Source organism: Ranitomeya variabilis, chromosome 2 (genome assembly GCF_051348905.1).
Source record: "Ranitomeya variabilis isolate aRanVar5 chromosome 2, aRanVar5.hap1, whole genome shotgun sequence".
Lineage (NCBI taxonomy): Eukaryota > Metazoa > Chordata > Amphibia > Anura > Dendrobatidae > Ranitomeya > Ranitomeya variabilis.
Window position 1 is genome coordinate 460,005,254 of NC_135233.1, and position 18,051 is coordinate 460,023,304.

Below are 18,051 nucleotides of genomic sequence, written 5' to 3' on the forward strand. Positions count from 1 at the left end.
TCTCCAGGCTAGCAGCACAGACCCTCCTTTCACTGCCAGATAGCTCAACCCTCAAGGATGCAGCAGACCGGCAGGTAGAACGCATGGCTCGTTCAATTTTCGAGGCAGCAGGGGGGGCATCCCTGGCTCCTGTGTTCGCCTCAGTTTGGGCTGCCAAGGCCATCCTGGCCTGGGCAAAGAATTTACAAGCCTTCCAAGCATCCGCTTCTGAACTGTCGGACCAAGCGGTTCAAATTGCAGTTGTAGCAGATTACATGCTCCAGGCAGCTCTGGATTCAGCAAGGGGAGTCGCGGGGATAGCATCAAATGCCATCACGATTCGGCGTATCCTCTGGCTGCGGGAATGGAAAGCGGACGCAGCCTCAAAGGAGTCCCTCACGCACCTCCCCTACCTCAGTGGGAGACTTTTCGGTGAACAGTTGGATACCATGATATCCAACGCCACAGGGGGTAAGAGTACTTCTCTTCCCCAACTGAAACCTAAACGCACTTACAAGAAGCGTAACCAAACTCGATTCCGATCCTTTCGGAATTCCTCCGGCTGGTCCGTCTCACGTCCAGTACAAAATCGTAACCGTTCCCCACGCAGGGACAACTCACGATCGACGCAAAGGTCGGACAAGACCTGGCAGTCAAAAGCAGGCCAGTCTAAGCCCAGAGGAGGAAAATCTCAGACTTTCTCCTCCTCATGACTCACGGACTCCGGAAGACACCACACCAGTAGGCGGCCGACTTTTGCTCTTTCATCAAGTCTGGCTGCCTATTACAGAAGACAGGTGGGTCACGGAACTAGTGTCTTCCGGATACAAAATAGACTTCACCTCCAACCCACCGGACCGGTTCTTCCTCTCTGTCCCCCCAAAACCGCCAGCCAAGGCTCGAGCCTACCACCAAGCGGTATCCTCGCTTTGTCAATCAGGAGTCATAGTACCGGTACCCAAGACCGACCGCTTCCGAGGGTTCTACTCCAATCTGTTCGTAGTTCCCAAGAAAGGAGGCAGCGTACGGCCCATACTAGACCTAAAACAGCTCAACAAATATGTACGGGTCCGTCACTTCCGCATGGAGTCCCTTCGGTCCAACATTGCGTCCATGGAGAAGGGAGAATATCTCGCCTCCATAGACCTACAAGACGCATACCTGCATATACCCATTGCACCTGCCCATCAGAGGTTTCTCAGGTTCGCAATAGGCCAGGACCACTACCAATTCGTGGCTCTCCCCTTTGGACTTGCCACGGCTCCCAGAGTGTTCACCAAGGTCATGGCAGCAACCATGGACGTCCTGCATTCCAGAGGCATAGTAGTCGTTCCATACCTGGACGATCTACTCATCAAGGCTCCCACCTTCAAGGACTGCGAGCTCAACGTCTCAATCACATCCGATACTCTCAGTCGCATGGGCTGGTTAATCAACCTACAAAAGTCATCACCAACCCCGAGTCAGTCCCTGACCTTCCTGGGAATGTTATTCAACACTTCCAGGGGTCTAGTGCTCCTTCCCAAGGACAAGGCACTGGCCCTCCGACTAGCTGTTCGCACCCTCCTCCGCAAACCCCATCTATCTCTCCGGTTTGCCATGAGAGTCCTCGGCAAGATGGCAGCAGCAATAGAAGCCGTCCTATTTGCCCAGTTTCACCTCAGACCTCTCCAACTAGCCATTCTCAAGTCCTGGGACAGGAATCCCTTCTCTCTCGACAGGGAGTTCCAGCTAACGTCGTCAACCAGGAGGTCCCTGCACTGGTGGCTCAAGCCAACCTCGCTAGCAAAGGGGAAATCCTTTCTCTCAGGTCAATGGAAGGTTCTGACCACCGACGCGAGTCTGACGGGTTGGGGTGCGGTGCACCTACACCACAGGGCACAGGGCAAGTGGTCCCCAGCGGAAGTGACCATGCCCATCAACATCCTGGAAATTCGTGCCATCCTTCTGGCATTGAGGGCCTTCCATCACTTATTGGCAGCCTCTCACATCAGGAGACAGTCGGACAATGCCACGGCTGTGGCATATGTGAATCATCAAGGGGGGACCCGCAGTACCCAGGCGATGCGGGAAGTGTCACATATCCTCCGCTGGGCGGAGGACACAGGGTCGGTTCTTTCGGCGGTCCACATTCCGGGTGTGGACAACTGGGAAGCAGACTTCCTCAGCCGACAAGGAATAGACTCGGGAGAGTGGTCTCTCCATCCCGAAATTTTTCAACAGATCTGTCTCCGCTGGGGGACCCCGGATGTGGACCTAATGGCATCCCATTTCAATGCCAAGGTCTCCAACTTCATTGCCAGAACACACGATCCGCAGTCGCTCGGAGCAGACGCTCTGGTTCAGGACTGGACCCAGTTCCAGCTTCTGTACATTTTTCCACCTATCCCTCTGATATCCAGAGTGGTGAGGAAGATCAAACAAGAGGGAGTTCCAACCATCCTCATTGCACCGGACTGGCCCAGACGCACATGGTACGCCGACATCGTACAACTCACAGCAGACGCCCCCTGGCGTCTCTCCGACCGTCACGATGTTCTATCACAAGGGCCGTTCTACCACCAGAACTCAGGGGCTCTCAATTTGACGGCGTGGCCCTTGAGACCTGAGTTTTAACCCAGGCAGGGCTCTCGACAGATGTCATTGGAACCATGATCAGAGCACGGAAACCAGCCTCTGCCAAGATTTATTACCGTACCTGGAAAGCTTTCTTTACCTAGTGCGAATCTCGTGGCCAGATTCCACTCCCTTATTCCCTACCCAAAGTTCTTGGTTTTCTCCAAGCGGGTCTGGAGACCAGGCTGTCATTGGGCTCGCTTAAGAGCCAGGTGTCAGCCCTCTCAGTGCTTTTCCAAAAGCGCATTGCTACCAAGCCGCAAGTAAGGACTTTCCTTCAGGGGGTTTCCCGATTGGTTCCCCCCTACAGACGACCACTAGAAACGTGGGATCTCAACCTGGTCCTGACAGCATTGCAGGAACCACCCTTCGAGCCTCTTAAGGAGGTCCCGCTCCGCCTTCTTTCCCAGAAGGTGGTTTTCCTGGTGGCAATCACCTCGCTACGCAGGGTGTCTGAACTGACAGCACTCTCCTGCAGACGGCCTTTCCTGGCATTTCACCAGGACAAGGTAGTTCTTCGTACGGTCCCATCCTTCCTTCCGAAGGTTGTGTCCGACTTCCACCTCAATGAGGAAATTTCACTACCATCCCTTTGTCCGGTTCCGGTTCATAGAGTGGAGAAGGCTCTGCATACGCTTGACCTTGTCAGGGCTTTGCGTATATACGTGTCTAGGACTGCGTCCTTCCGGAGGTCTGATTCTCTTTTCCTCCTTCCGGAAGGTGGTCACAAGGGTATGCCAGCTTCCAAAGCTACTCTTGCCAGGTGGATCAAATCCACCATACAAGAGGCGTACCGCCTTAAGAATTCTCCTCTTCCAGCCGGTATTACGGCACACTCTACACAGGCGGTAGGGGTCTCCTGGGCCATTCGGCACCAGGCTTCGGCACAACAAGTGTGTAAGGCGCGGCCACTTGGACTAGCTTACACACATTTACTAAACACTACAGTGTTCATACCCAGTCCTCAGCGGACGCGAGCCTGGGTAGACGTGTCCTGCAGGCGGCGGTGCCCTAAGTGTACGGGCCTGTCTGCACAATATTCGTCCATTGCTTCCCACCCAGGGACTGCTTTAGGACGTCCCATGGTCCTGTGTCCCCCAATGAGGCGACAGAGTAAAGGAGATTTTTGTGTACTCACCGTAAAATCTCTTTCTCTTAGCCTCTAATTGGGGGACACAGCTCCCACCCTGTTGCCCTTTCCGGGCTGTTGTAACTGTTGAGTTCTCATATTGTTTCTTGAGCTCGTACATAGTTGCCTTCTTACAGGCATAATTATGTTATTCATGTTACGTTCCTCCTACTGCTTTGGCACAAAACTGGAGAAGGCTGTTGCCGTCCAGGGGTGTATACTGCACAGGAGGAGCCATAGTTAATCTTTTTCAGATTATGCATAGTGTCGCCTCCTAGTGGACAGCAGCATAACACCCATGGTCCTGTGTCCCCCAATTAGAGGCTAAGAGAAAGATTTTACGGTGAGTACACAAAAATCTCCTTTTTTTACATTCTTGTATGTCTTAAGACTGATTGAGTTTATGGACAAAGTTTTAAGGCTGAGTCACACATAACGATATCGTTAACGATATCGTTGCAACGTCACGCTTTTGGTGACGTAGCAACGATCCCGCTAACGATCTCGTTATGTGTGACAGCGACCAACGAACAGGCCCCTGCTGGGAGATCGTTGGTCGATGGGAATCATCAGGACCATTTTTTGGTCACTGATCACCCGCTGTCATCGCTGGATCGGTGTGTGTGACGCCGATCCAGCGATGTGTTCACTTGTAACCAGGGTAAATATCGGGTTACTAAGCGCAGGGCCGCGCTTAGTAACCCGATATTTACCCTGGTTACCATTGTAAAAGTAAAAAAAAAAACAGTACATACTCACATTCTGATGTCTGTCACGTCCCCCGGCGTCCACAGGGTTAAAACTGCTTTCGGCAGGAGCGCTGCTAATGCACGCGCTGCTGCCGAGAGCTTCCCTGCACTGACTGTGTCAGCGCCGGCCGTAAAGCGGAGCACAGCGGTGACGTCACCGCTGTTACTGCCGGCGCTGACACATTCAGTGCAGGGAAGCTCTTGGCAGCAGCGCGTGCATTAGCAGCGCTCCTGCCGAAAGCAGTTTTAACCCTGTGGACGCCGGGGGACGTGACAGACATCAGAATGTGAGTATGTACTGTTTTTTTTTTTACTTTTACAATGGTAACCAGGGTAAATATCGGGTTACTAAGCGCGGCCCTGCACTTAGTAACCCGATGTTTACCCTGGTTACCCGGGTGCTGCAGGGGGACTTCGGCATCGTTGAAGACATTTTCAACGATGCCAAAGTTGTTCCCCTGATCGTTGGTCGCTGGAGAGCTGTCTGTGTGACAGCTCCCCAGCGACCACACAACGACTTACCAACGATCACGGCCAGGTCGTATCGCTGGTCGTGATCGTTGGTAAGTCGTTTAGTGTGACTTAGGCTTTACTGACGTCTAGAAGCGCTAGATTTAGTATTGTCACCCCGAGGGTTCACATAATGTGTGGCACATTTAATGCTTTAGATGTAATTCAAAATGGATAATAGGTTATCAAAGAAATCTTCATATCTTGTGTTGTGGACCATCATGTATTTTCATTCTATTTTAAGGAAATAAACTAGTAATAACTCTGCAACAAGAATGTGTTTGCCTGGCTTCACATATCAGCTATAGTTTTGCATGCCCCCCGAATACAATAGGTATAAAAGAGCTCGCTGTATAGCAATAGTCAAAGCAGTGCTTACCTCTAGGGATCACGCGGTGTCTTGAGCTGTCACAGCGGCGTCTTGTGCTTTTTGAGCAGTCACAGTCGCATCTTGAGTGGTTGCAGTGGAGTCTAGTGCCTCTTGAGCAGTCGCAACGGCATCTAGAGTGGTTGCAGTTGTGTCTTGAGCTGTGTCTTGACATGCCGCAGTGGCGTCTTGAGTGTTCAAAGCGGAGTCTACGTCCTCTTGAGTGGTCGCAGCTGCATCTTGAGCAGTCGCAGCGGCGTCTTGCCCCTCTTGAGCAGTTATAGCAGCGCCTTGAGTGGTCACAATGGAGTCTAGTGCCTCTTGAATGGCCGCAGCGGCATCTTGCTCTTCTTGAGCAATCATAGCGGCACCTTGAGTGGTCACAGTGGAGTCTAGTGTCTCTTAAATGGTCGCAGCGGCATCTTGAGCAGTCGCAGCTGCGTTTTGCCCCTCATGAGCAGTCATAGCACTGCCTTGAGTGGTCACAGTGGAGTCTAGTGCCCCTTGAATGGCCGCAGCGGCATTTTGCGCCTCTTGAGCAATCACAGCGGCACCTTGAGTGGTCACAGCGGAGTCTAGTGCCTGTTAAAATGGTCACAACGGCATCTTGAATATTCACAGCGGAGTCTAGTGCCTGTTGAATGGTCACAATGGCCTCTTGCAGTGGTATCCGGCACCTCTTGAATGGTCGCAGCGGCATTTTGCTAAAATTAGTCGTTAGGTGCCATGGCTACTTTTGGTAAGTTTTTTTGGGGACTTTGTGGATACTTCATGATTAGAATAGCAAAGTTTCTCAATTAATTTGACTAACTTGGATGACATAGGTTTGTCATGTTTGCCTATATGTTATGTTTAACCATCTGTCTTGAGCAGATGGGTTTTTACTCTCAGCCCCCTAATGTGTAAATTATTTATTGAAGGTTCCCTTATTCTTTACCACGTTCTTCCTTTCATCCTAATAGGTGGGGCAGATCACCGCACCACAGCCCTCGGGTATTTTGTCACTCCTTGTGTTGGGACTTTCATCTCCATCACCTGTTACTTCCTGCTTTATCGTATGGCAAGTATTAGCTTGTATTGTAGATCATTTAAAAAGGTGTTTTTCAGGCTGAGCCTAAATGTTTGCACCCAATCCTGACCATGAGTTATGCAGTACTATTGTCATCTCGAGTTGTCGTCACATGCCACACAAGGGCGATCATGTGCCGACTATCGACTTTTCCTGCTTCTCTCCATGGTGTGTTGACAGAAGCAGGTGAACGTAGTCGTCACAAGACCCCCCTTCCCCCAGTAGGCAAATCGTGTGCTTGTGGTCATGTGGCGATCGTTGGACCTGGTGATAAAGGGGAACTGCCGTCACACTATCAGTATTTAGTCAGTATTTTACATCAGTATTCGTAAGCCAAAACCAGGAGTGGGTGATAAATACAGAAGTGGTGACGTGTTTCTATTATACTTTTCCTCTGATTGTTCCTCTCCTGGTTTTGGCTTACAAATACTGATGTAAAATACTGACCAAATACTGCTAGTGTGACGGCATCCTAACAGTATGCATATATGTGGAGCCTGGAGAAACCCTTTAAATCGCTAAGAAAAATAATTCTATTTTGAACCCAAATCAAATTTTGAGTCATTTTGTGATAATAATACAAGTGCTTTTCAATTTAACCTGGACTTCATGTTGTCTCTAACCTTGCGTCTGTGTATTAACAAATCATTTTAATATTTTTTTTTAATTTTAATTCAGGAATTTGCAAAATGTTATCTCTCCAAGTCCAACACTAACAATTCAAAGTCCTATGAGCTTGAGACAAAAACTGAGCTGTTGCACCAAGGTACAGTCCTATTCTATCAGTACAGACACATTGCTGGCGTAGTCTATGAATGCTAAAATATTATCTGTCTTATAAGGAGAGGAAAACGGAGATGCTGCAGGACAGAAGAAAGCTGTTCTTCTATTAAAGGATGCAGAGTCTGGAGTTGTTGGCGAGGAGAAGCAAAGCGTATCTGTCTGGATTGTTTTCAAGAAGGTAAGAACATTTTGTTCTTGAAGATATTCAGATGAGTCCGCTTCTTGCATTATTATCATAGTTTGAGTTTTTGGTATCTCTTTTTCGACATTACCATTTTACTTAAAGAAGCACTATGAAATGTTTTATGCCTAAACCTGTGTAAATATATATGTGATGTAGTGTGAGTACCGTAATATACTTGTCAAACGCAGTCTTCCCCGTTTTCCAGTCCTGCACGGTCATCTTCTGAGTCATGTGACTGCTAATCCAACTTGTCAGATCACACTGGGGTCTGTGTGTGAGTCGGAAGTTGCTCTTGAGGCTCGTACACTACAAAACATCGGATCGCCCTCGGACCAATGTTAATCCATGGGGCCGTGCACATGTTGGACTTTTTTTTTTTTTTTACCAAATCGTTGTTATTAAAAAAAAATTCATCATGTCCGAGTTTGACCTGCTATTTGGATCGCTCTCAACCATGCAAGTCAATGAGTACGTGGAAAACATTGGACTGCACTCAGATGACATCTGAGTGCAGCCCAATTTTCACATTCTAACGGAATGGAGACATTTTTTTTTTTGGAGCAGTCACCTGATCTGAGAGAATCAGATCGCACTATGATCAATCTCTGATAGTATGGTTAGCTTAATCAACTGATTCTCTCGGATGAGAGAAAATACAGTTGTGTAAACCTAGCCTGACAGTGCAAGTCTATGGAGCGTCAGAACAAGACTCCATCATAGGCTTAGGCTACTTTCACACTAGCGTTTTTTGCAATATGTCGCAATGCGTCGTTTTGGCGAAAAAACGCATCCTGCAAAAGTGCTTGCAGGATGCCTTTTTTCACCATTGACTAACATTAGCGACGCATTGCCACACGTCGCAACCGTCGCGTGACGGTTGCGCCGTGTTGTGGCGGACCGTCGGATGCAAAAAACGTTACATGTAACGTTTTTTGCTGCCGACGGACCGCCATTTCCGACCGCGCATGCACGGCCGGAACTCCGCCCCCACCTCCCAGCACCTCACAATGGGGCGGCGGATGCGCTGGAAAAATGCATCCGCTGCCCCCGTTGTGCGGCGTATACAACGCTAGCGTCGGTAACCTCGGCCCGACGCACTGCGACGGGCCGAGCCCGACGCTAGTGTGAAAGAAGCCTTACATTGTGAAAGAAACTTCCGACTCACACACAGATGTCGTTGTCATTTGGAAAGTTAGAATTGTAGTGACTCAAATGAGAAAAAGATTACAGCGGCGCTAAAACCAGGAAAGATGTCAATCTGCAAGTATCTTACCACACTGAACACTACACTACATATACATTTACACAGCTTTAGGGCATAAAACATTTCATAGGAGTGCTTCTTTAAGTGATTTTTTTTTAAGTTGGCAGCACGCTAGTGTATCTAAGTGAAAAAGGAAATTTCAGCAATTTTTTTTTTTGTTTTTTTTAGCCTTAAGATGACACGGTAGGACAAATGATTGTGAAATGTATGCTTAATTCTAGATTCTACAAGTAATAAAGCCGTTAGTCTCCATCTGTTTTCTGCTGTGTAATACAAGTTACTGCACCCCCCCCCCAAATACTAAAATTCTTATAATATTACAAGTGTATGGTGTTATTTCAAATGCCTTTCTCCAGATTCCTGTTTGCTTTTATTTCCAGTGTTACTGCAAATGAAAACAGAGATTGCAAAAAAACCAAAAAACACCTCATTGGGAAATGTTGAAGCATTCCATAATTATTGCCATAAAAAGTGACATGTGGCAGACGTGAAGAATGAGGCTTAGGCCGGGGTCACACTAGACCGTAATACGGACGAGTGCTATGCGATAAAAAATCGCATAGCACTCGGCCCAATGTTAATCTATGGTCCAGCTCCCATCATCCGATATTTTCTCCACCGTATTTCGGATCCGAGGGAACTCGCAGCAGGCTGCGATTGTCAGCGTATCTCGGCCGAGACTCGCCAATGCAAGTCTATGGGTGCGAGAAAAAATCGGATTACACACGGACCATGCGTGTGCATTGCGAGAAATACGCAGCGGTGTTCTATAGAAAAGCCGGTAATTCAATTGCCGGCTTTGCATTTCTCCTTCACAAACCCGACAGGATATGAGACATGGTTTACATACAGTAAACCATCTCATATCCCCCTTTTTTTTGCATATTCCACACTACTAATGTTAGTAGTGTGTATGTGCAAAATTTGGCCGCTGTAGCTGCTCAAATAAAGGGTTAAATGGTGGAAAAAATTGGCGTGGGCTCCCGCGCAATTTTCTACGCCAGAATGGTAAAGCCAGTGACTGAGGGCAGATATTAATAGCCTAGAGAGGGTCCATGGTTATTGGCCCCCCCTGGCTAAAAACATCTTCCCCCAGCCACCCCAGAAAAGGCACATCTGGAAGATGCGCCTATTCTGGCACTTGGCCACTCTCTTCCCACTCCCTGTAGCGGTGGGATATGGGGTAATGAAGGGTTAATGCCACCTTGCTATTGGAAGGTGACATTAAGCCAGATTAATAATGGAGAGGCGTCAATTATGACACCTATCCATTATTAATCCAATTGTATGAAAGGGTTAAAAAACACACACACACACACATGATTACAAAGTATTTTAATGCAATAAACACAGCGGTTGTTTTAATAATTTATTGATCTCTCAATCCATTTTCAGACCCTCGCTTGGCAAAACAATAAACACACAATATACATACCCTCTCTGATGTCCTATCACGTCCCACGAGGTAATCCATCTGGAGGGGTTAACTAATATTACAGGCACGAGCTGCGATAAACCCCTCGCTCGTGCCTGTAATCCCCGGGTGCTGAAAGGAAAGCAGTGATCTATACTTACATTCAGTCGCGGTGATGCGCCCCTGCTGGATGTTTTCATGAACTGCAGCCTGGGAACTTTTTCCCACGCTCCAGGTCATATGAGGACATCCACCAGGGGGCGCATCACCGCGACTGAAGGTAACTATAGGTCATTGACCTACATTTCCTTCAGTCGCGGTGATGCGCCCCCTGGTGGATGTCCTCATATGACCTGGAGCGTGGGAAAAAGTTCCCAGGCTGCAGTTCATGAGAACATCCAGCAGGGGCGCATCACCGCGACTGAATGTAAGTATAGATCACTGCTTTCCTTTCAGCACCCGGGGATTACAGGCACGAGCGAGGGGTTTATCGCAGCTCGTGCCTGTAATATTAGTTAACCCCTCCAGATGGATTACCTCGTGGGACGTGATAGGACATCAGAGAGGGTATGTATATTGTGTGTTTATTGTTTTGCCAAGCGAGGGTCTGAAAATGGATTGAGAGAGCAATAAATTATTACAACAACCGCTGTGTTTATTTCATTAAAATACTTTTAAATCATGTGTGTGTGTGGTTTTTTAACCCTTTCAAACAATTGGATTAATAATGGATAGGTGTCATAATTGACGCCTCTCCATTATTAATCTGGCTTAATGTCACCTTCCAATAGCAAGGTGGCATTAACCCTTCATTACCCCATATCCCACCGCTACAGGGAGTGGGAAGAGAGTGGCCAAGTGCCAGAATAGGCGCATCTTCCAGATGTGCCTTTTCTGGGGTGGCTGGGGGCAGATGTTTTTAGCCACGGGGGGCCAATAACCATGGACCCTCTCTAGGCTATTAATATCTGCCCTCAGTCACTGGCTTTACCACTCTGGCGGAGAAAATTGCGCGGGAGCCCACACCAATTTTTTCCGCCATTTAACCCTTTATTTGAGCAGCTACAGCGGCCAAATTTTGCACATACACACTACTAACATAGTATACTGTATATATGTTTTCCCGAACATTTGAGCACATAAATCCATTAGATGTCGGTTTTGCAAGCTTGCGAGAAAATCTCGGCATACGGATGCCATATGGATGACACACGGATGTCACACGGATCATTTGATGCGAGGAAATCGCATCCTCGCACTGCACACGGATCACTGTTTTTGAAACATTTGTGCGATTCTCGGCCGTGAAAAACGGACCGTTTTTTTATACGTTAAGTGTGTCCCCGGCCTTAGGGCTCATTTCCACATGCGAGGCACACGTCCGTATCTCGCATGTGGAAACCAAGCTGTGGAGCCGGCACTCCAGAGCGGAGCGTGCGGCCGCATAGGAACACATGGACCTGCACAGCTCCGCTCCAAAGTGCCGGCGCCAGAGCTTGGTTTCCACATGCGAGATACGAACGTGTGCCTCGCATGTGGAAATGAGCCCTTAGTCATTAAAAGGGAGTGGAGTGAAATAAAGTTCATTTCCTCCTGGTAGCCAGGGTTTCAGAACGTCAGCGACACGGCTTTAGAACGCTATTAACCTGTAGTGTAATCCCATATCTGCAGGTTGATAGCGTTTGGGGACATGACCGATTCACTTTTAGGGTATGTGCACACGTTCTGGATTTTTCGTGTTTTTCGGCGGTTTTCCGTGGCAAAAACGCTTAAAAAACGCATACAATAAGCATCCCGTCATTTTAAATGCATTCCGCAATTTTTGTGCACATGCTGCGTATTTTTCCGCAATAAAAACGCATTGCGGAAAAATACGCAGCATGTTCATTAATTTTGCGGATTTCCCGCTATTTAAAAAAACCTTATCAAAAGCTGCAGTGGCCCTATCTGGAAGAAAGCCAAGGCATTTTTATAAGCCGGAGCCAGGAATGGATTCAAAAGGAATGAGAAATATAAAAGAAGCGCTTATGTCTCTCCTTCCTGCTCAAACCACTACTGGTTTTGGCTTTAAAGGAACATGTCTGTGTGTTTCCTGACCCAAGGCTTTTTACCATGGTTGTAAATCCACATATGTCTGGTGTCTGCTTATTCTCCTTACCCCATAAATCGTGTTTATGATAGAGGCAAGGAAAATGGCGATTCTGCCGTATGGCCTGTATTACAGTTATACACAGCTGCCGTCAATGTGTCTTCACCATATCATACTTGAATAGTAGCCTACATTATTTTGTACAGAGAAAGTTCTGGTGTAAACCTATTAAGAAAAAGCATTGATTCTAGTATTGGAAACCTCTGTATTGCAAATCACAAAACCATGAACTCGTTTCTATCATGCAGTGATGAGCTGCAGTTTTCAACAACTCGGTTTTGCAAATGCTGCCTCTAAAATGCGTAATTTTCTGCTACAAAAAGAAAAAGATTTACTTTTAATGTTTATTTTTCTTTTTCCTGCAGATCTGGGTGATGGCTCTAACTATTGTGATCACGTTTGGGGTAACACTTTCCGTATTCCCTGCAATCACAGCAAAAGTCATCAGCCATAGTGAAAATGAAGACTGGAGTGAGTGTCATTTGTTCTGATCATAATCCCTTTTATCCATTTAAGCTTTTATATTATGATTTGATATTTTCATCTTGTGTTTATTTTCCATTATATATTTTAGAAAAGTTCTTCAATCCTGTTTGCTGCTTTTTGATTTTTAATACCATGGACTGGATTGGACGCAGTATTACTACAAAAACCTTGTGGGTAAGTGATGATCCATAAATTAGATCCTATTTGTAATATCACAGGAAAAGTGCCCTCACCTTCAATCCTTACCCCTGTTAAATTCTCAGTAGTTGCTCCACCTACAAAGATTCCTTAGGCTATGTGCACACAGCGTCTTTTAGACTCCGACGTACCTGCTGAGTTTTTCCTACAAAAGTTGCTTCAGGAATACGTTGCCTTATTTTGACGTCTTTTCTTTTTTACAATTGGATGTATTAATAGTGAGTAGCTTCCAAGGAGAAGCAGCCAGAAGAATGGTCAGGTCACTTCTTTTTTTTTTGGCTTTGGAAGCCTGGGCAGTTCAAAGAAACTAGAAAAAACTGAACATATGAACAAGACGTTGTTACATTGCTGTTAGTGATGAGCGAACATGCTTGGATAAGGTGTTATCTTAGCATGCTCAGATGTTATCAGAGTGTCTTTGCAATCTCAAAAAATATGTTCGAGTCCCCGCGCCTTTATGTTTCAAGGTTGTTAGACAGCCACAACACATGCACGGATTGCCTGTTTGTTAGGCAGTCCCTGTATGTGTTGTGGCTGTCGAACATGCAGGTGCGGGGACTAGGGTTGAGCGACTTTTATTTTTATAGGATCGGATCGGGTTTCACGAAACCCGACTTTCTCAAACGTCGGGTCGAGTGAAATCGGCCGATCCTATAAAAAAGTCGGGGTCGGCCGAAACACGAAACCCAATGCAGTGCAATGGGATACTATGGTTCCCAGGGTCTGAAGGAGAGGAAACTCTCCTTCAGGCCCTGGGATCCATATTAATGTGTAAAATAAAGAATTAAAATAAAAAATATTGATATACTCACCTCTCCGACGCAGCCTGGACCTTCACAAGCCGTGACGTAATTCTCAGGTCCTAAATTCCTAGGACCTGAGAATTACGTCACGGCTTGTGATTGGTCGCGTGGCGGTCACATGGGCAGCCACGCGACCAATCAGAAGCCGTGACGTCATGGAAGGCCCTGAACGCGCTCATTTTAAGCAAAGAACGCTGCCGGTTACCAGCGGCGATGTCCAGGGGCCTCCGGAGAGGTGAGTATATCAATATTTTTTATTTTAATTCTTTATTTTACACTTAAATGTGGATTCCGATACCGATTTCCGATATCGCAAACATATCGGAACTCGGTATCGGAATTCCGATACCAGATTCAGAAGATCGCCGACCTCATGGCCGACCCCACACAGGGGTCGGGTCGGGTTTCATGAAACCCGACTTTGCCAAAAGTCGGCGACTTCTGAAAATGGCCGACCCGTTTCGCTCAACCCTAGCGGGGACTCTTAACATATTTTTCGAGCACACTGAAGACACTCGGTTAGCACACGAGCATGCTTGGATAAAGCCTTACCCAAGCACGTTGACTCATCACTAATTGCTATGCATTTTATTCTTTTTGGCATCTTCTAAGTGTTTTCTCATACGGATTTTGTCTGAAAAGGATGCGGTGTGCATATACCATTGGGTGAATATAGAAACAAAGGAGCTATTGTTTGTCAGAAACACCAATGTAACCTGGCCAGATGACTTTCGGGTGACCACCCATTCAACCGACGGATAATTCTCCTGACTGACATAAACATGGTTAGCTTTGTCCCTGTTCAGTCCTCTCTCCATATTAATATAAAGTGCCAATAGACACCTTTTGGCTGCAGCTTATGTCCGTGGGAATCCTTTTTTATTTTTTTCAGTCAGCCTCATACACATATCTCATTTTGATTGGCTGACTTTTATCCATCTCTTTGTCAGGTGCTTCAGTATATAGTTTTCTAGGACATACATGTATGCCATTCCTGTATTGATAAAGCGATACATATCAGTTTATTTATCCTGATCGCTCGGCTGATGGTCATCTCATTTGACTTTTTTGCTTGGCCAAGGGCTTCTGTGTTCTCTGAGAAAGCCTCAGACTGACACGTCGGCTGAAGGCTTATGTCTGGGAGAGCATTGTGATCAGCATTCTGAAATTGGACATGAGCGACCGACATCTCTCTCGACCATCAGTTGGCCGGCGCCCCCATACACATTAGACCATTGGCCTAACCTTGTTGATATTGTCAGGTTCAGTCTACATTACTCTAAATCATGGGTCTCAAACTCGGCTGGGTATATGGGCCGCACACAGAAAAACATTTAATTTCGGGGGCCGCATTATTTGCATGACATAATGACATTTTTAGTGATACCATTTTTTCTCTATACACCTTTTGAACTGGTCCCTATCTTGTAATGCCCCATGCTGGTCCCTATCTTGTAGTAATGCCCCATGCTGGTCCCTATCTTGTAGTAATGCCCCATGCTGGTCCCTATCTTGTAGTAATGCCCCATGCTGGTCCCTATCTTGTAGTAGTGCCCCATGCTGGTCTCTATCTTGTAGTAGTGCCCCATGCTGGTCTCTATCTTGCAGTAATATGCCCCATGCTGGTCCCTATCTTGTAGTAATGCCCCAGGCTGGTCCCTATCTTGTAGTAATGTGCCCCCATCCTGGTCCCATTCTTGTCGTTATGTGCCCCATCCAGATTCCCCCATATATTGCAGACATGTGCCCCATCCAGGTTCCCCCATATATTGCAGACATGTGCCCCATCCAGGTCCCCCCCCATATATTTGACAGGTCACCCATCCAGGTCCCACCATATATTGCAGACAGGTCCCCCCATTTTCACATAGACAAAACAGAGAAGAAAAAAAAAAAAGATTCTTCTCACCTGTCCTCCGTTCCCTCGGCGTCCTTTCTGCTCCTGTGGCCCGCCGGCACATAGACTCCTTGATGATCGCAGGCCGGTCTAGGAGCCGCCGACATCAGCGCTGTAGTGCAGTGTATTGCCGCGCAGAGACAGCTCTCTGCACAGTAATACTAGTGTCAGCCGGCGGCCTATCAGGGGCCAGCAGCTGACATCTGCGTCCCGGCGCAGCGACGTATGATGTCACTGCCATGTGCAGATGTCAACTGCTGGTCCCTGATAGGCCGGTGGCTGTCACTAGTATTTTTGTGCAGAGAGCCGGTCTCTGCGCAGCAATACACTGCACTACAGCGCAGATGTTGGCGGCTGCTGGAGTGAGCGCGATCGTTACGGAGTCTATGTGACGGCGGGCCGCATGAAGCAGCCGGAGGAGCCGCATGTGTGCCGCGTGTTTGAGACCCCTGCTCTAAATTATATGGGGCCTGAGATTTATTACAGAGTGTCAAGATGGAAAGCTAAAACATGGGACTGCTACTTAATACAAAGAAGACAAAGATATTGACTGCTGCCAGGTATGACCAGGACACAGTTGAGATGGACGGCGATGAACTGGTAGGACTTCAACCTGCTCGGATCAATGAGCACTCAAGATGCAGTGATGACATTGGAAGTCAATAAGAGTTTAGCTATGGGCAAATCAATGAAGTCACTGGACAAGGAACATTTCACTGACGATGAAAACATGGCTTGTACTGTACATAGTCTGTTTTTTCCTGTAATAACATGTGGATGCAAAACCTGGGCGATAAAGAAACAGGACAGATGAAGAATCAAAATGTAGTGCTGGAGAAGGATACTACCAGTAGCATGGATGGCAAGGACAACAAACCAATTTTGGTCACTCGAAGCAAGGATCACCAAGCTACGACTTGCCTACTTTGGACACATCATACGAAGAGCGCAATCACTGAAGAAGGACATCATGGTGGGAAGAATAGAAGGAACAAGGCAAAGAGGAAGATCTCTAATCCGATGGCTTGCTACAATCAAGATAACGTTGGAGAAGACCCTGGTGGACCTATCTAGGCTTGCACAAGATCCATCTTCCTACAGAGCGTTCCTCCATCAAGTCGCCATGGTTCGAGATTGAGCCAAAGGCCGTTAAAGAAACAAAACATGGAGCCTTAAAGGGAAGGTGCCACATTTTATTTTTTGTATTAAAAATGATTGTTTATATAAACAATTATTTTTAATACAAATTTACATTTTTTTACTTTAACATTTTTTTTTATTATTAATTTTTTTTCAGCCACTGGGCGCCGCCATTTTGCTTTGCGGGAGTGTAAGTGTAGCTGCACGACACTTACACTCTGCAAATACGGCAGCCCTGGGCATAGAGATCTGCAGTCGGCATCCGACCGTATAGTTTACATTGTTCTGCTCTGGTCTGGCCACGCTCCCTGAGCCGTCCACACCACAGCAGAGGCAGGAGATCAGCGCCATCTTCCTGGAGCTCACAGTGTGCTGTGAGCTCCAGTTTCACAGTATAAACGCAGGAGCCCTGCGGTTATAGGAGGAGAAGGAGAAGACCAAGGACGGGAGGGAGAAAGGACTCAGCAGGGAGCCGTGAAATAAGTATCAGTGGGGAGGGGGAGAGGCAATCTAATCCTATCCTTTGTGGTGCTGACTCTGAGCAGTTATCTCCTCCCATGTGTGTTACTGTGCTGAGCAGTGTATCTAATCCTCTCCTGTGTGATACTTTGCTGAGCTGTGTATCTAATCCTCTCCTGTGTGATACTGTCTGCTGAGCCATGCATCTAATCCTCTCCTGTATGATACTGACTGAGCTGTGTATCTAATCCTATCCTGTGTGATACTTTGCTGAGCCGTGTATCTAATCCTATCCTGTGTGATACTGTCTGCTGAGCCATGCATCTAATCCTATCCTGTATGATACTGACTGAGCTGTGTATCTAATCCTATCCTGTGTGATACTGTGCTGAGCTGTGTATCTAATCCTCTCCTCCGTTATGTGTGATCTATATGGCGGTATTATGTGAGATCTATATGGCGGTATTATGTGAGATCTATATGTCGGTATTATGTAAGAACACTGGCGTCGTTATTTGCAATCTATATGATGGTATTATGTGAGAACTATAGGACAGTATTATGTGTGATATATATGGCGGTATTATGTGAGAACACTATGGCAGTATTATCTTCAGAAAGCGGACCCATTCTATGGTGGTTCTGGCTTAGCAGCTGCACACGGGTCTGGGGTAATAGAGGGGGCAGCATGACCTCCAGTTAGGTGCAGTCAGGGGAAGGCTGGTGAGGTAGCTGAAGAGAGGGGTCTCATGTTTATTGTTACTATATGGCTACATTTCTTTCCCAGCGTCACCCTGTACTGCGCCTGTCGTCTCGCTTTCACACATCGCCAGGACAGGATGGAGAAGACAGGAT

The 18,051-nt window shown here is 47.1% G+C and overlaps 1 protein-coding gene across 3 annotated transcripts in view; it reads left to right on the forward strand.

Moving 5' to 3' along the window:
* SLC29A2 (solute carrier family 29 member 2) overlaps positions 1-18,051 on the forward strand; it is a 309,542-nt gene that overhangs the window by 283,921 nt on the left and 7,570 nt on the right. For all 3 annotated transcript variants that reach the window (XM_077287442.1, XM_077287443.1, XM_077287444.1), the window contains exons 7-11: positions 6,313-6,410; positions 7,098-7,185; positions 7,262-7,380; positions 12,579-12,684; positions 12,788-12,873. In XM_077287442.1, coding sequence (XP_077143557.1) covers positions 6,313-6,410; positions 7,098-7,185; positions 7,262-7,380; positions 12,579-12,684; positions 12,788-12,873 — 497 coding nt within the window. The remainder of the gene's footprint in view (positions 1-6,312; positions 6,411-7,097; positions 7,186-7,261; positions 7,381-12,578; positions 12,685-12,787; positions 12,874-18,051) is intronic.